The following is a 17742-nucleotide window of genomic DNA, read 5'->3' as shown; positions in this document are numbered from 1 at the left end:
ATCCAGATTTTGTACTCTGGGATCAGTGGAACCAGTTCCGGAACACCAGAAGGGAAAGGAGTTCTACTCCAGGCTGTTTCTGGTTCCCAGAGAAGAAAGCTTTGTCCACTGTCGATCAGATGTTCTTCGTGTTTCACTGTTGCAGTCATCACATTTAGGTTATCTGCTTGCAGTAGCATGCAGCCGATGCCATTACATCAGTCTTTCTTGCCGTGCAGTGCCCGAAGCAGTTCGCAAGTGCCAGTCGGCCGACTCCTGAAGTTTTCGTTTTCGAGTTTCAGATCTGAAGTCTTCAACTAAGCTAAGTACCCCATTGGGGATCCTTTTTCTTGCTCTAAACCGATGTCAGTAAAAGGTAACAATTGTATTTCTTGTCGAAAGCAAATACCTCATAAAGATTTTCATTCGTACTGCATTTCTTGCTTAGGCCCAGACCACAACATACCTCGCTGTCGGTTTTGTGCCTTATTCAAACCTCGTACTATTCGTCGGTTCATTTACGCATCTAAATATTTTGGTACTCTGTTCAGTTATACAGAAATGGCTTTGGTAAGCCACCCGACTACTGACATTCCGAAAAAAACGCAAAGATAAAGACAGAGACAGACCACATAGGTCCAAAGCTGCCGACGACTCTTCTAAGCTAGTCGCCAGTTCGCCGGTACTCAGTGAGGTGCTTTCGCAGCCCCTGATACCCGCTACTTCAGATTTGGAGGCCTCTACTGAGACCCATTCAGAGTCCAACATGCCGCGAGATACTGTTTTGACTGTGGAACCTGCGGATGTCTCAACCTTGGATGGGTCCGGAGCCGCTTTGTAGGCACCAGCTTCTGAGGGTGTATTCAGGCCTACTGACTTGCATATTAAACCGACTCCATCTTCATCAAGGCCTAAAACTCGATCCATGCCTAGACGACCGACGCCCAGACCGCATGGTCAGGCTCCTATGCCTAAAAAACAAATAAGAATGGCTGAAGACCTTATTACTGTAATCAGAGGAAGCCACCCTTCCCCCTCTGAGACCTAGGACTATTTTTCCTTCTGATTATCAGGATTCTGAAATTTCTGTTTTCCCTGATGACCAGGGTTTACCCTTGTTTACCTATGAGGATTCTGATGCAGAGGACTCCATTCCCTCTGCTTCCCCTCCAGAGGATTTCTCTTTTGGTGAAACCTTGCATACTCTTGGAGAGCATTTCTGCTGGGAAAGCCAGGATTACTCTGACTCCAAAAAGAGGCTTAAGGAATTTTTACTCCTATCTAAACACAGGCTTTTAGCTATTCCTCCTGTACGGGATATTGTAGATGATACCTTCTCGGAATCTAGTCTGGCCCCTGACTCTTTAACTCCTGCTCCCAGAAAACCTGATAGGTATTACAGCGTACCTGACTCACAAGTTCTTCTTTAAAAATCCTACTGCAGATCCTGAGACCATTTCACAGGGACTCAAGGGCATTAAGGCTACTACTGCCAAAAATCCTACCCCCTCTGATAGAGATTCCAGGGTGTTGGATAGATGGGATAAGAAGGTATACACTTCTACATCCTTGGCCATTAGAGCCTTAAACTGCCAGTTTCATATGTTAAAGTATCAGCAGCATACTATTGGATTTCTTAAATAGAAAATTATGTTAATTCCTGACTGTGTTGAACATAAAGATTTACAGGATTTAATGCATTCTGCTGAACAAGTTGGAAAACATACTTTGCAGTGTGGTTTTGATACATTAGAAGCATCTTGCAGGACTGCTGTCACTGGGTCTGTACTTAGAAGGCATGCTTGGCTTAAGGAGCAATCTTTGCCAGATCATGTTAAAGCTAAATTACTGGATGCTCCCTTAAACCAAGACCGCCCGTTTGGCAACAAAGCAGAAGTACTTAAAACGATGGAGGAAAAAGCTAAATCTATGCAAACTGTTAAAGATTTCCTGCAAGTACAGCCTCCCATATTTAGTAGGCATTGGCCCTCCTGAGAATTGGTCCTTTCCTGCCTCTTCCAGGCCTTCAGTCCAAACCCAGAACCAGCAGAACACCCAGGCTTCAGTCCCAAGGTACTCACAGGCCTAAGCAGTGGGGGACTCCCACTTCCAAATCAGGGAGTAGTAAGACTTCCCCCTATGGTAAACTGTCTCAATGACTTCACTTTAAATCTTCCAAGCCCTGTTCAACTGTCTGTTCCTTTGGGGGGAAAGATTGCTCTTCATGCAAAGAACTGGACACTCATTACCTAGGATAAATGGGTTTTAATTCTAGTGTCCCAGGGATACAGATTTCACTTTTACACGTTGCCAACGGCAAGCGGGTGGCCGGACCTACCCCCCAAATCAGTGGGCAGAGGCCCAAAAACAAATGCTTTCTCTCTTAAGCATGGGGGCTATTCAACTGGTACCAGAAGAGGAAAAGGGTCATGGTTTCTACTCAAGACTTTTCCTGGTACCTAGAATAGACAATTCATGGCGTCCTATCCTGGACTTGTCTACTCTAAACACCTTTTTGGAGATTCCAAAATTTAAGATGCTGACTCTTCACCAATTACTTCCTATGCTAGTCAAAGATGCCTGGTTTGCAACACTAGATTTAAAAGAAGCATACCTGCACATCCCAATCTTGGGAATCTTGCAGAAGATACCTATGCTTCAAAGCAGGCTACACACACTATCGGTTCTCTGCACTGCCCTTTGGCTTATCTACTGCACCCAGGGTATTCACAAAGTGCCTAGCTCCAGTTATTGCATTTTGCAGGCAAAGAAATATTCAAATATACCCATACCTGGACGATTGACTAATTCAGGCAGAAAGCCAAGACATACTTTTGAATCATCTGGCCTTTGTACAAAGGGATCTGACTTGTCTGGGATTCACCGTAAATGAAAAGAAATCACACCTGGTACCCTGTCAACAAATTATATTCCTGGGAGCAAGCTTGAATACAACTTCCCAGATGGCTTACCTCAGACCAGAGAAAATTTAATTTGACAACCTACTTCAAACAAGTGGCCACAAAAACCCTGCTATCTGCAAGACAAATACTGCAAGCCTTGGTTTATGGCCTCCTGCATTATTCTAATTCCATATGCAAGACTGCATATGAGAAAACTACAGTGGTATCTAAAAAGCCTATGGTGTCAACATTCTCAGGATCAAGAAGCAATGATTCCTGTCATACCTTGCCTACACCTAGAGTTCCTTTGGTGGGCAGAGGCCTGCCACCAAAACAAGGGACTGCCTTTCACACCACCCCCTGCCGCCCAAACCCTAACTACAGATGCATCAGACTGTGCATGCGGGGGGCTCACCTGGCAGGGAAGTGCATTCAGGGCAAATGGAACGCAAATCAAATGCACCTGCATATCGATCAAAAAGAAATGTTAGCTGTACAGAATGCTCTGACAACCTTCAAAGACCACATTCTTCCAGGACAACTAATGGTAAAGACAGACACCACTGTTATGTGGTACATAAACAAGCAGGGGGGGTACACATTTTTACCCCCTCTGAAGACTCGCCATGGCATTGTAGAACACAGCCTTGAGCTCCCAAGTGCACCTACAAGCTCAATTCCTGCCAGGAAAATTAAATACACTGGCTGACGGACTAAGCAGAAACCTCATGGTCCCACACGAGTGGAAGCTGGAGCCAAGGATTTTCAACATGTTGACAAGCAAATGGGGGATCCCAGATAAAGACTTGTTTGCCTCTCCCCGGAACTACCAATTGTACAAATTTTGCACAAATGCTCCTCACAATCAAGCCTGGAAAGTGGATGCTCTGTCCTTCAGCTGGAAAAACCTATCAGTCTATGCCTTCCCCCCTCTGCCTATGCTCACCAAAGTACTACTAAAATTCAAACAAGACAAACCAAGGATGATTTTGATTGCTCCAGACTGGCCATGCCAACTCTGGTACCCCCTCCTGTGCAGTGTGTCACAGTTTTCCCCATGGCACCTGCCTCAGACTCCTTCACTGTTGTCTCAGCAGGAGAACCAGATTCTGCACCCTCAGCTTCTAACACTGAACCTTGCAGCCTGGCTAATTACATAATCTCTCCTTTACCATCCCTCAGTAAACCTGTGATGGATATCATTTTACAGGCAAGGAGGCCTAGTACTGGAAAATCTTACGCGGAAAAATGGAAAAGATTCTGTGCCTGGAACCAATCTCAAGGGATGAGCACAGCAGCGCCCAATTTCCCTCAGATTTTACAATGCTTAACTGAGATGCTTCACAAGGGCTTGACTGTTTCCTCCATTAAAATCCACGCCTCAGCCATTTCAGCTCATTAAAACACAGAACCTCCCCTCTTCTTTCATCCACAGCTCAAGCAGTTCCTTAGAGGGGCCAAAAAATTGAGACCACCCAGGAGAGCTCCAACCTCAGCCTGGGACCTTAACTTTGTTTTGGAGAAACTCACGCCATCTCCTTTCGAGCCAGCTGCTACTGCAGACTTAAAATTTCCTTCTTGGAAAATAGCTTTTCTTTTGGCAATCACTTCAGCTGGAAGGGTATCTGAATTACAGGCCCTTATGGCAGTGGAGCCTGTCATCGGACAGGGTGTCCCTTAGAACCAATCCATCCTTCATGCCCAAAGTGGTATCCAATGTGGCTCTTAATCAGTCCATTCATTTGCCAACCTTCTTTCCCAATCCACAGAACAAAGGGGAACGGATACTGCATTCCTTAGATAATCACAGACAACTTAGATTCTACTTGGACAGGGCTAAACCTCAAAGGAAATCTGAACAATTGCTGGTGGCATTTGCTGCAGGGGCAGAGGAGAAGGCTATTTCAAAGCAAACCATTTCTAAATGGATAGGCCTTTGCATTAATTTCTGCTATAAGCGCCATGGAAAACCTATCCCCCAGGGGATCAGATCTCACTCCATCAGGGCTGCCTCTACCTCTACAGCCTTTCTCAGAGGCGTCCCTACCAGAAACATCCTAGAAGATGCTACCTGGAGTTCTGTACATACTTTCAACAAGCATTATCATTTGCCAATTTTCTCTAAATCCAGAGCTGGCTTTGCCACTGCAGTCTTGCAGGGCCTTATAGCTGGTCTTAATGCTATCTAAATTCCTCCTCCCAACCATAGCTTTGGGAATCTACCCAAATGTAATGACTGCAGCAGTGAAACACGAAGAACATAGTACAGTTGTGTACACTTACCATAAAGTAGATGTTTGAGTGTATTCACTGTTGCAGTCCTGGTTACTCTCCCCCCAGCCCCCTAACTTCTTTGGGCTATACCTCTACTTTACTATGCTTAAAAGCCTTTTTCGTGTATTTACTTTTTTTGTTGGAGGTATATCATTTTAATTTTATATTTAATTACTTCCCGTTAGGGGGGCTCCTGACATCTGGGGCAAGAAAAACTGATATGGCATCGGCTGCATGTTTTATACCCCTGATGACCTGACGTCATGGAAGAAGGGACAGCAACTGATGCAGGACCTGAGACTTTGTTAATCAGGCCGACTGAGGGCTACTTGCAAGCAGATAACCCAAATGTGATGACTGCAACGGTGAATACACTCGAACATCTACAGTTATGGTAAGTGTACACAGCTGTACTTTCCTCCTGGTTCTAAAATTCAAAATGTTGTCTCTTAAAAACTCTTGCCCATGATAGCCCAACAGGCCTTTATAGTCTGACTGGATCTAAAAGATGCCTGCCTGCACATTCCCATACAGTAATCGCATAGAAGCTTTCTTCGCTTCAGAGCAGGTACCAGTCACTTTCTATTTTCAGCACTGCCCTTTGGCTTGTTTACTGCTCCCAGGGTTTTCTCCAAGTGCTTAGCCCCTGTAATTGCTTTTTTCAGGACCAGAGGGGTCCAAATCTACCCTACCTGGACGGATGCCTACTACAAGCCATAACTCTATCAAAACTTTTCAAGGATCTGAGGTTTACCCAGAACCTCCTGTCCTCCCTGAGCTTCACCATAAATTTCAAAACCCAAAACTTTTCTGTCTAGAAGGATAGTCTTCCTGGGGGTCCTCCTGGACTTTTCTCTTCTGAAAGGCTTCCTTCCCCCAAACAAGGTCTCCTTTTTGACCCACTACTTCAGAAGAATCCAGTAAAAACAATGCATCTCAGCTAGTGTGTTCCTCTGAGCACTGGGCTACATGGCATCTTGTATTGTCATGGTTCCCCTGGCCAGGCTGCGCATGATGAAACTCCAGTGGTATCTCAAAAATGTATGGTGTTAACACAACTCTGTCCCTGGCGATTGAGATACAGCTGATTCCTTAACTCAGGGAGGAGTTTGCATGGTGGGCACAAGCTTGTGCACAAAATCAGGGCCTTCCATTCAGAGTCACTCCCCAGGGCCACTCTCTCACAACAGATGCCTCAGAGCCAGTCTGGGGGGGGCTCACTTCCAACACTTCAAATCCCAAAGGAAGTGTGAGATTCAGTTCAAGGACAGGCACATAAACTGGAAAGAGCTTATGGTAGTGCAAAAAGGCCTGATGGCTTTCAAGGAAAAATGGGAGCCAGGGGTCCTGTTAGTCAAGACAGACAACACCACAGTTATGTGGTACATAAACCAGCAGGGGGAACCTACTCTTACCCTCTGTCATCTAGCAGTACAACTTTGGGAAACTACTAGCTCTCTGTGGTTTGACCTCCTGGCACAGTACCTTCCAGCTGCTCAAAATACTCTACCAGATCGCCTCGCCAAAACCTTGATGGACACCTCACAAATGGCATCTGCATTGGGAAGTATGTCTCAGCATGGTCCAGAGATGGGAGTCCCACAGATGAACCTTTTTGCCACCAAAACTCAGTTGAAAAGATTCTGTTCCAGGAACAGTCAGCCTGGAGGACGGATGCTTTCTCCTTCCTTTGGACTCGCCTCTTCATTTCTGCATTCCCCTTCCCCCATACCTACTTCCTCAGCTGCTTCTAAAGATGAGAGAAGAGGGCCCAAGGGCAATAGTGATAACCCTATACTGACCCAGGCAGCACTGGTATCCTCTGCTACTTTAACTAACCAACAAGAATACATGGCTGTTGCCTGAGGGAGTCGACCTAACTCAGGACAAAGGAAGGATTGTGCACCCCAGCCTGCAGACTCTCAGCTTTTCAGCTTGGATTATTCCACAGCATCCAGGACCAAGCCTGCCATAAGCAAACAGGTCATTCTTAAGGAGGCTAGAAGGCCTAGTAGTAGGAAATCATACTCGGCCAAGTGGAAAAGATTTGCTGTCTGGTGCCAACAACACCACCACAGTCTTGACTCAGCCCAGATTTCTGTCATTCTAGATTACCTGGTTACTATGGTTGATAAAGACCTTTCCTACTCCTCCATTAACATTCATGCCTCTGCCATATCAACCCGTTTACCTGTTCTTCCTCCTGTCTTTTCCCATCCCTTGTCAAGACAAGTTTCTTAGAAGAGTCAATCTGAAGTAGTTACTTCATTTGATCTGCAACCTGTGGGAGTCTGATCCGACCTTGGATCCGAACCGGCAGCTTTCCAAGCTTCAAGATCCGAGCTTCCTAGCTCCTCCCCCCTACCCATAATCCCTTACTACCAACCACATTACCTCAGATCGTTTTTTGCCGTGGCTAAAGACAGTGCTTCTTAGTGAAGAGCTCCTGGCCTGGTGAGATTGTTCCTTTTCTATAGCTATTTCTAGTTTTAAATTGTGTGTGTGTTGTTTTACTGTCGACTCCTTCAAAACCCACTTAAAAAAAAAAAAAAAAACTCTCTTCCTTAGTTTTAAATTTGTCTCTCCCCCTCCCCCCCTTAGTGTTTGGGTGTGTTTGTGTGAGAGATTTTATGGCTGAGTCTAAGGCTGTATTTTCAAAATGTACCGAGTGTGGCCACAAGCTTTCCCCAGCTGATGGCCACACTCAGTGCGTTTTATGTCTGGGGGCAGCACATTTGTCGGAGGCCTGCCAAATTTGTGCGGCCTTCAACCCTCGGGCACTTAGGGACAGGAAGAACAAGCTGATCCTGGCGGGAAAACTTCCCCAGGAATCAGCTTCTTCTTCCTCTCCCAGCCGGGTTCAAGCTACTCCTGTAGCTTCGGCGCCGGCTACTCCCTTAGCTGTACCCGGGACTCAACCTCCCTTATCGGGTACTAGCTCTGTGGAGTCTGGTTCTTCTTCCCACAGGGAGAAGAAGAAACATAAAGAGAGAGGGCCATACTTCAAAGAGACAGGCCGAGTCTCGTCCCTCGGCTCCGCCTGAAAAGATTTTGAAGTCCCCTGAGAGGGTCTCCGGATCCTTGTCCTTTCTGCTCCGTCCACCTTCCTTTTCTCCGGAGCCGGAGGAGGAGGATAGGTCTCCCTCGAGGTCTTTGAGGCGGCCCTCCCGACCTGCCTCGACTACCTCCTCGCGGTCTACTAGAAGCATCTCCGAAGCGGACATGGATCGGATGATGCGAAGATTTTTACAGACCCAGATGCAGATGGGGATGCTCTTGCCCCCCCTCCCCTTGGGAGGGAGTGCAGCCTCCATTTTTGCCCCGATCGCTCCTTCTCCGACCCGCTATCGGGTCTCGGAGTTGTCAGATCCAGGCCCTTTCGGATCAGGGGATACGTTGGCGCCGACAGGGATAGTGTCTTCGACGCCGACTATACCTTCGAGCTTGTCGGATCCAAGCTCTCGGGGCCGAGGGTTGAGCATCGGATCCGAGGGAGTGGTTGTGTCTTCGGCGCCGATTGGAGCGGAGCACACCACTACCTCGGGTCCGATTGCTTCGGCTCCGACCCCGATCCTATCCTCGGAGCCGAGGAGGTTTCTTTCTCAGGCTGGTGACAGTGAATCTCCCTCTGCTTTTGAGGTGGTGGAGAGGGTACTGTCGAGGTCATCCAGGTCCCCGACCGGGCCTTTGGATCCAACCGTGCCCCCACTGTATCAGGGTCTGTCTTCGATCATCCGTCCATCTGGACAGCCTGCCCAAAGCCTCCAGTTAGTTCCTAGGGAGGAACATCACCCGGTGGACGAGCCCTCTTCGGACAGCCCCGCCGAAGAGGTGCCTCGGAAGCACCAGTGCAAAAGGAGGCACCTGGACTCCCCAGAGTCCATTACCACGGATACGGATTTGGATGATACGGAGGGTTCCCCAAGGTCACCCCCCGAAGATGTCTCATTTGGAGACATCATGGAAATGTTGCGTATAAGAGGGGGGTGGTCTGCCTAAAAGCCCTCCCTGGACGAGTCCGTATTTCTGGAGGCCTTTGAGGCAGGCCCATCTACCTCCTGGGTGTCCCCCCCCCCCCCAGCCGACCCCTTGGTGGACTTAATTACCACCAGGGCTTGGAAGGAGCCCGATACCATGGAGCCTATCCCTAGACGCCCAGATAAGGTCCTCAGCCCTCCTTCTGATAGACCTTCTTGGTCCAAAGGCGCGCCAGTTGATGCTATGTTGGTGGCGGCGGCCACTAATAAAGAACTTGCCCAAGAAAGTTCTTCGGTCCATCCGCCGGACAAGGAGTCCCGGGCTTTGGACCGTATTGGGAAGCGGATGTTTGCTTCAGCGACCTTTGCCATAAGGTAGCTGAACTACATGGCACACACCATCAGGCTACAGCGTGACTTAATTAAAGAATACGCTGCAGCCCATCCGGAGTCCATGTCGGTCCCAGACAAAAAGGTTTTTGAGACTCGAATGGCCACTGTAAAGTCCATATCAAATACATCTATGCAGCTTCTTTCCCATGCCACTGAAGGAGACGCTAGAGCTAGCGGAGCGGGAGTAGTCTTGCGACGGCACTCCTGGCTCCGCCTTTGCGACTTCACGGATCCCTTCAAGGCGTCCTTCGCGAACGCCCCTTACGATGGTTCAGCCTTATTTGGCTCATCAGTTCGCGACACGCTTGTCCAAAACGAAAAAGATGGGGAAACGCTGTCGGCGGTCGGAGTCCGCTTCTCTAACCCCCAAAGATCCTTCTCCAGGAATCAGAGGGGGCAAAAGAAGCTGTGGTTCCGTAAATCTCAGCATTCCCGTCCTGCTGCGGACAACTCTGCCTCTAGAGGCAGAGGAGGACAAGGTGGAAGCCGGCCCAGAGGCAGAGGGGGCCCGCGTAACTTCGGGTCTAGAGAACCTTTCTCGGAGGGACCCGCGCAACAGCCCTGAGGGCTTGCCCGACTGTCCCTCTCTGGAGGCAGTCAGGGGGCGATTATCGGAGCACCTGTCAAATTGCGAGTCCATTACAAACTATCGATGGGTGCTCCGGATAATATCCAGAGGTTACACGATACCGTTCTCGCACCCCCCCCCAAACCCAAACATCTCCCCGATGTTCCACCCCATCAAAGGGAGTCTGCAACTCAGGAAATTTCAGAGTTGCTAAGAAAAAGAGCTATCCAGCCCGTCACCCCAGATCAATCCGGATTGGGTTATTACTCCAGGTTCTTCTTGGCCCCAAAGAAAACGGGGGACCTCAGACCCATCCTAGACCTTTCGTCCCTGAACCTGTTCATACCCAAGGAAAAGTTCCGGATGGTCACCCTCCAATCTATTCTCCCCCTTCTGCAGGAGAACAACTGGATGTGCTTGTTGGACCTCAAAGATGCGTACTACCATATACTAATGGACAGACTATCCAGGAGGTTCCTCCGCTTCCGGCTAGGAGCCAGTCATTATCAGTTCAGGGTTCTTCCATTTGGCCTAACCTCAGCCCCCAGAGTGTTTACCAAAGTCATGGCAGTGGTTGCAGCCCACCTGAGACTCCAGGGCATTCAGGTATTCCCTTACCTGGACGACTGGCTCCTCAACGTCCCCAGCAAGCATCTTCTGGTTACAGCGAGAGATTATGCCCTATCTCTGTTTGGTCATTTGGGCATTTCAGTGAACCTAAAGAAATCCTGCCTGTGCCCCACTCAAGCCCTAGAATTCATAGGGGCCAGGTTGGATACTCGAATCTCCAGGGTGGTTCTGACATCAGTCAGGCTGAACAGTTTGTCTCGCCAAGTCTTGGATATTCTTCGGAGCCCCGCTCCTCCAGCAGAATTAGTCCTGAGGGCGTTAGGGTCTATGTCGGCAGCGATCGGCCTCTCTCTCTCCATGCCCGTCTGCGAATGCGAGTGTTACAATGAACTCTCCAGGTCCAATGATCACTATCGGTCCATCCCTTGGACATGCCGATTCCTCTGAGCAGGGCATGCAGGGACTCGAGAACTCAAAGAAGGGAGACCCTTTGTGATTCCCCCAGTCAAAGCCACGTTGACCACGGACTCTTCCTGCCTCGGGTGGGGCGGGCATTGCGCAGGCAAGTCCGTCCAAGGCACGTGGACTTCTCTTGCATATCAACGTCCTAGAGATGAGGGCAGTGCTGTTGGCGTTGCAAGCTCTCCATCACCTTCTACCTCTGGGGACTATTACAATCCAGACGGACAACATGTCCGTTGTCTGGTATATAAACAAACAGGGAGGGACCAGGTCTTACCCCCTGTGTCGAGAAGCCATGAGAGTGTGGGAATGGGCTATTTCCACCAACCGCTTTCTGATAGCAACGCACATTCCGGGGCGGTCCAACATGTTAGCAGACAGCTTAAGTCGGGTGTTTCTCAGCCCTTACGAGTGGTCTCTGAATCCCTCTGTCGCGAAGCAGATATTCCTCAAATGGGGTCAACCTCGCTGTGACCTTTTTGCCTCTCCCCTAAACTCAAAATGCAGCGATTACTTCGCGATAGTTCCCCCCAGAGGGGAATCCCCCAGGGACGCTCTGGTTCATGCTTGGCCGCCCAGTCTCCTTTATGCGTATCCTCCTCTTCCTCTGATGACGAAATTCATTCAGAAAGCCTGTCGGTTGGGGAGCAAAGTGATTCTCATTGCCCCATTCTGGCCTCGACAAGTCTGGTTCCCCTCTCTGCAGTCTCACAGTGTGGCCCCCCCATGGGTTCTGGATCCCAGACCAGACCTAATCTCGCATCCGACGAGATGCCACACTCCGAACCTGGTCAACCTCAGGCTCACGGCCTGGTTGATCCAGTTCCGTTAATGGCAAGGACTCCCAGTATCTCGTCTCCGGTTAAGGCCATTCTGGTGGCAGCTCATAAGCCATCCACCAGAAAGCTCTACAACAGTAAATGGAAACGCTTTTCCATCTGGCAAAGGATAAGGACTTGGATCCCTTTACGGTTCCTATTCCCACTATCCTGGACTTCCTATCCCTCCTTTTTAGGCAGGGAGCTAGTGCGTCCACCATTAACCAACTTGCAGCCATCTCTCATTATCATGTGGTGGATGGCATGAATTCTTTGGCATCAGCAAAGATATGCAAAGCCTTCTTAAAAGGCGTGTTTCTCTTAAAGCCTCCCATTAAGCCGGCTATTCCTCCATGGGATCTTACCTTGGTCTTACAAACATTAACAGGACCACCTTTCGAACCGGCGGCCTCAGTGCCTTTAAAATTCTTATCTTGGAAAATGGCCGCCTTGGTTGCTATTACCTCAGCCAAGCGGGTATCAGACTTGCAAGCTTTGTGCGCTAAATATCCATACCTTATTTTTCACAAAGATAGGGTGGCCCTCAGGACTAATCCTTCTTTTCTACCTAAGGTAGCCACAGAGACTAATATTAATCAGTCTATTAATCTCCCCGTTTTCTTCCTGAGCTTCCAAAACAAAGGTGAATACATATTGCACAAATTGGATGTGCACAGACTACGTTTTTACTTGCATAGGACTAAAGATTTTCGCAAGTCAGACCAGTTGTTTGTTTCTTATGCTAAGTCAGCTATGGGCAAACCGATTTCTAAGGTGACAGTGGCAAATTGGATCTCTCGGTGTATTCGACAAGCATACATTTCAGCTGGGAAGCCAGCTCCGATTGCCGTTCGGGCGCATTCTACTAGATCTGTGGCTACCGCAACAGCTTTTTGGTCTAGAGTTCCAGTAGATGATATTTGTTCAGCAGCTACCTGGTCTTCTCACACGTTCATTTCTCATTACAAGCTGGACATGATCTCCAGAAGTAGGGCTTCCTTTGGCTCCGCGGTGCTTCGGAATATCCTTCCGTAGGGACCACCCAGGGCCTTTAGGTAAGCTGGGGACTCTGTCCCACAGGTTGCAGATCAAATGAAGTAACTACTTCAGATAAAGAAGTTATGTACTCACCATAACATTCCATCTGAGTAGATACTTCATTTGTCTGCAACCGACCACCCCCCCTGCCATCCACCGAACCTCGGTATTCTATTGTCCTTTGGAGAATTTCTTCTCCGTCTTTAGCTCATAGGGCAAAATAACCGATCTGAGGTAATGTGGTTGGTAGTAAGGGATTATGGGTAGGGGGAGGAGCTAGGAGCTCGGATCTTGAAGCTTGGAAAGCTGCTGGTTCGGATCCGAGGTCGGATCTGACTCCCACAGGTTGCAGACAAATAAAGTATCTACTCAGAACGTTATGGTGAGTACATAACTTCTTTTTCATATCAGAGCTCTTAGAAGGCAACCTACCTCTCCATGAGACCTTAATCTTTTCTGGCAAAACTGAGTCTGCCCCCTTTCGAACCTGTAGCCTCTGCCCATCTAAAGTTTCTAATTTGGAAAACTGCCCTTCTGATGGCTGTAACCTCAGCTAGGAGAGTCTCTTGAGCTGCAGGTTCTCATGGCGGTGGAGCCATTCCTCATCATCCACCCAGACAGGGTTTCCCTCAGAATTAATCCTTCCTTCATTGCCCAAGGTGGTCACTGACAATTCTCTAAATCAAGCCATTCACCCGCCCACATTCTTTCCCAGCCCCCAGAATCAAGGGGAAAGAATGCGTCATTATTTGGATGTTCATAGGCAGCTCCATTATTGTCTTGACAGCGCTAAAGCCTTGAGAAAGTCTGACCACCTTTTTGTGACACTTGCCTCTGGCTGTGAGGGAGAACCAGCTTCTAAACAGACTATCTCAAAATGGATCTCCCACTGCATCTTATTTTGTTACAGCCATCATGGCAAAAAGTCACCTGAGGCTGTCAGGTCACGCTCCTCTAGGGCTAGTGCAACCTCCATCTGCTGCGTTCTTGAAAGGAGCCCTGTACCAAGGATATTCTGGAAGCTGCCACCTGATCATCTGTGCATACCTTCACCAAACACTTAGCAGCCTTTTCTAGGTCCAGGGCAGGATTTGCCACTGCCATCTTGCAGGGCATCCTCTCCTCTCCATAATATCCTTCCACCCTCATTTCAGATTTGGGAATCATCCCACAAGTCAGAACTGCAACAGTGAAACACAAAGAACATAGTGTAGCTTTGTACACTTACCATAAATGTAGATTTTCGAGTGGATTCACTGTGGCAGTCTTCTTTTTCTTTCCCTGCCTCCTTCCCCCTTAGCCTACTAGGTAGTCTACTTATAACTTCTTCTCTAGCTTAGGGAATCCCCTTTGGCCTCTCTTCCTATACAGGTTCTCTTCCTCAGCTTCGTACTACCCAGTTAGGGGCTCCTACTTTTTAAGGGGCAAGAAAGACTGGTGTCATGACATTGGCTGGCTCAATATATACCCAAGCGCACTGATGTCAGTTACGGTGTTCACCAGTCTAAGGAAGAGGGAAATTTTTCCCTGTTAGTCGGGCTGGCCAATGGCTTTCACGGCAGGAAATCCCACAAGTCAGGACTGCAACAGTGAATACACTCTAACATCTACATTTATGGTAAGTGTACACAACTGTACATTTCTGATTGCCCACATCTATTTGGGATAGACTATGAGGCTTAATGAAGTTTCACACAGTCAGTCATCTCCGGCCTAGCTTTAAGCAAGTAAACTGACAACAGTGCCACCTTCTTTTGAGCAGATTGTTACATATTTTGTGTACCCTTACTATTTTTCATTAAAAGACTTTGGTGGCTTGACTTTTAGTAAAGTGCAAGTACCCTGTATTGCTTATTTTTTTCTCCTGTTTGTAGATGTCCTGTCATATTTATTAGTGTATGTTGTGTAGGCTTTTTACCAAGAGAGTTGACTAGGTGCTAGATCCCAGCATACTAGGAAGATTTATTATCTTTTTGGGGTTTGCTGTGTAGATTTGAGGCAAATTATATTTCTTTGTTTTTCCTCCAGGCTCTGATTTTGTTGATCTCTTTTTGGTGTTTTGTTTTCGTTTGCTTTGGATTCTAAAGTGCTGTTTGCTTTCCAAAACTTTGAATGTTTGCTCATCTGACAGGACTATGCCCTGATCCACTTTTACCAGCTTCTAGTAGTAAATTTTGTTAGCCAAGTGGCATCCCTACAAGGATTTATTGTATTCCACTTTTAAATTCTGACATGCATGTTAAGTTCCATTTTCCTTGTTCTGTTTACTGTTTTGCTGTTCGTTTTTGTAAACGTTTAATAGAGCATATCAAGTGAGAAAAACAGATGTGCACAAAAATGTGTATATATTTATTTTTTTTTGTAGATATGTATATATAAATTAATGTAATACTACTTTATCCTATTGATCTCATTACACAGGAAAAGGGATTTGTATTACAGCTGGTTTTGTTTCTTTTCTTTTTACAGGTATGGCCACTAGAAGCAATTTGTGACTAGACTACATCCAGTAAGAGTATCCAGTATGAGAAAACTGTGGTTTATGGAGCATTTCTAAACACTTGAGCATTCATCACTTGCATATGTTTGTTTTCATTGCAAACATTTACATTGTGCTTTGTTTGTATTGCTGTTGAATTGCATTTATTAAACTGATCAACTCTTGCTTATGTTGTTTGTTTTATTTCTCTGCAAGGTGCAGTGTGAAAGATTCACTCTTGTCCATGTTCCTTTTTAATATGCCTTTCAGCAGTCTTCGAAAATATTTTCAGAAGAAACCAGATTTCTCATGTTCATTCTTATAGATTTAAGAATACATTTTGTAATATATTAATTTCAAGAGCTGTTTTTTTAATAAAGATTTTTCAAAGTTCACTTTCTGTTTTGTGCTGCGTCAGGATAATTTATTATTTATAATTTTTTTGCCCATGGAAGTCTACTGGACAGGACCCATTTTTAGTGGCGCCCTGGGGAGAGTGTCAGTCAAGTTTTGTAGTATGTCTTGGGTCATTACAGCCGAGTGCTCCTCCAGGCGTCTTCTGCAGTTAACTCCTACTGCTCCTCTAGGCATCAAATATTGATCATATTTGTATTAATATTTCCAAACCATGCTACATACAAGGTACCAGGATATTTTGTCTTGAAGCATATGTGATGGCAAACACAACTGTATTGATATTTGACCTCTCTCAATGAGTATTTTCTAGAACTGCAAGGTGATAACTTCATTTTTTAAAGGCTTAAGCCACGCCCATTGGGAGTTAAAGGCACACGCTCAAAAGAGCTGTACCGGAGGGAATGAGTAATACAGCACTATATTTAAAAGAACCATATCCTAGTGATAAAAATAAGTGTTAAATTTGAATGGTGATAAAGGTTACCACAGAGAATAATAAGTTGGATATATACCATCCAGTGTTGATTGTGGAGTGAAAATTGTGAAAAGATGCCAGATCAGGTCAGCTGCAGTTTAAGATACAAAATGGTGGTGAGGCTGAACAGAGAATAATGTAGTAGACAAATGTTGAAATTAAAATGTACTGAGGCAAGAGAGGGGTTTGAAAATAACAAAATAGACAACACTAATAGCTTGGAGTGTAGTGTAGAGCAGTTAGTAAGAGAACATGTAAAATAGGAATAGTTATTGAGAAGAAATGATCAGTTGAACCAGCTGGGGAGAACAGAAGAGGACTGAATGGAGGTAAGATCTGAAGTTGTTGCCTTCATTTGTTTTTCAGCCCGTGGGTTCGGATCTGAGGATCGGATCCAACTCAGCCGCATACTAAAGCTCTAGGATCTGAAATTTGAGCTCCTCCCCTACCCATAATGCTCCACTCCCCCACATCCCTCAGATCTTGTGTGCCATGCTTCTGTCAAACATTGGGAGTGTGTTTGTCTCCACTCCTTGTGGTTTCAGTGAGTTTATTAAAATATTTTTCACCTCTTTTTTTCCTTCAAATCTATATTTTTATATTCCTCTCCTGGTAATATAATCTTTTGTAGCTGATTGTTCTGCTGTCAGTGGTTTCCTCTGTTTCTCCCTACCCTCTCTAGCTTATATCCCTTTCTCTTAGTCTGTTCTTAACGTAACAAAAAAAAAGTAGATTAGAAGTTTTTTTTTTAATTTCTCTTGCAATTGTGTGCGTTTTTGGAGTTCGTGTTTTGCTCTCCAGTTTTACCAGGTTGATTGTGGTATGCCTGACGCCAAACCCATGGGTTTTAAAAAAATTTGTGTCATGTGGGCACAAGATTCCTCTCTCCAGTGCCCACTCGGAGTGTGTTGTTTGTCCTGGGGCTGCTCACTTAGACTCCCCTTGCTCCACATGTGCTGGGCTTAACCAGCAAGCATTAATTGATAGAAGGAATAAATTGATCCTCAAGGTCTTCCTTCCTTCCATGAGACTTCTGCTACACCTTCTACTTTAGGGGCTCAACCCCCCTCTAAGAAACACAAAGAATGCAAGAGATCTCACAGCAGATCCCACCAATCTGGGGAACCTCCTGCTTAAGTCTTCCGAGCCGTCTGATCCGACTGGCTTGGCTCTTATAGTTGTTCAGGCCTCCCCTCAGCGCCAGTCTTGTAGTGTTTCTCCTGAGCCGGTTGCCTCGCGGCCTAAGTCCCCTCTTGTGCAACCCGCAAGACTGGTTTCCAGACCTCCATTCATTCTTTCTTCTGCTGGGTCTTCCCGCATCCTCTCCAAAGCTGAGGTAGACAGCATGATGGTGAAATTCCTCAAAACACAAATCAAGCTAGGGATCTT

At 46.7% G+C, this 17742-nt stretch overlaps 1 protein-coding gene across 1 annotated transcript in view; it reads left to right on the top strand.

Annotated features, from left to right (window-relative positions):
- The window catches only part of RBX1 (ring-box 1), a 370179-nt gene extending 354533 nt beyond the window's left edge, over positions 1-15646 (top strand). Inside the window, exon 5 of the mRNA XM_044076508.1 lies at positions 15452-15646. Coding sequence (XP_043932443.1) covers positions 15452-15464 — 13 coding nt within the window. The 3' untranslated portion in view covers positions 15465-15646. The remainder of the gene's footprint in view (positions 1-15451) is intronic.
- Positions 15647-17742: the final 2096 nt, after the last annotated feature.

The sequence above is a fragment of the Protopterus annectens genome, chromosome 1.part1, assembly GCF_019279795.1.
Source record: "Protopterus annectens isolate FY-2018-M chromosome 1.part1, PAN1.0, whole genome shotgun sequence".
Taxonomy (NCBI): domain Eukaryota; kingdom Metazoa; phylum Chordata; order Ceratodontiformes; family Protopteridae; genus Protopterus; species Protopterus annectens.
Note: the sequence above shows the minus strand (reverse complement) of the source record. Positions and strands in the feature narration are given on the sequence as shown.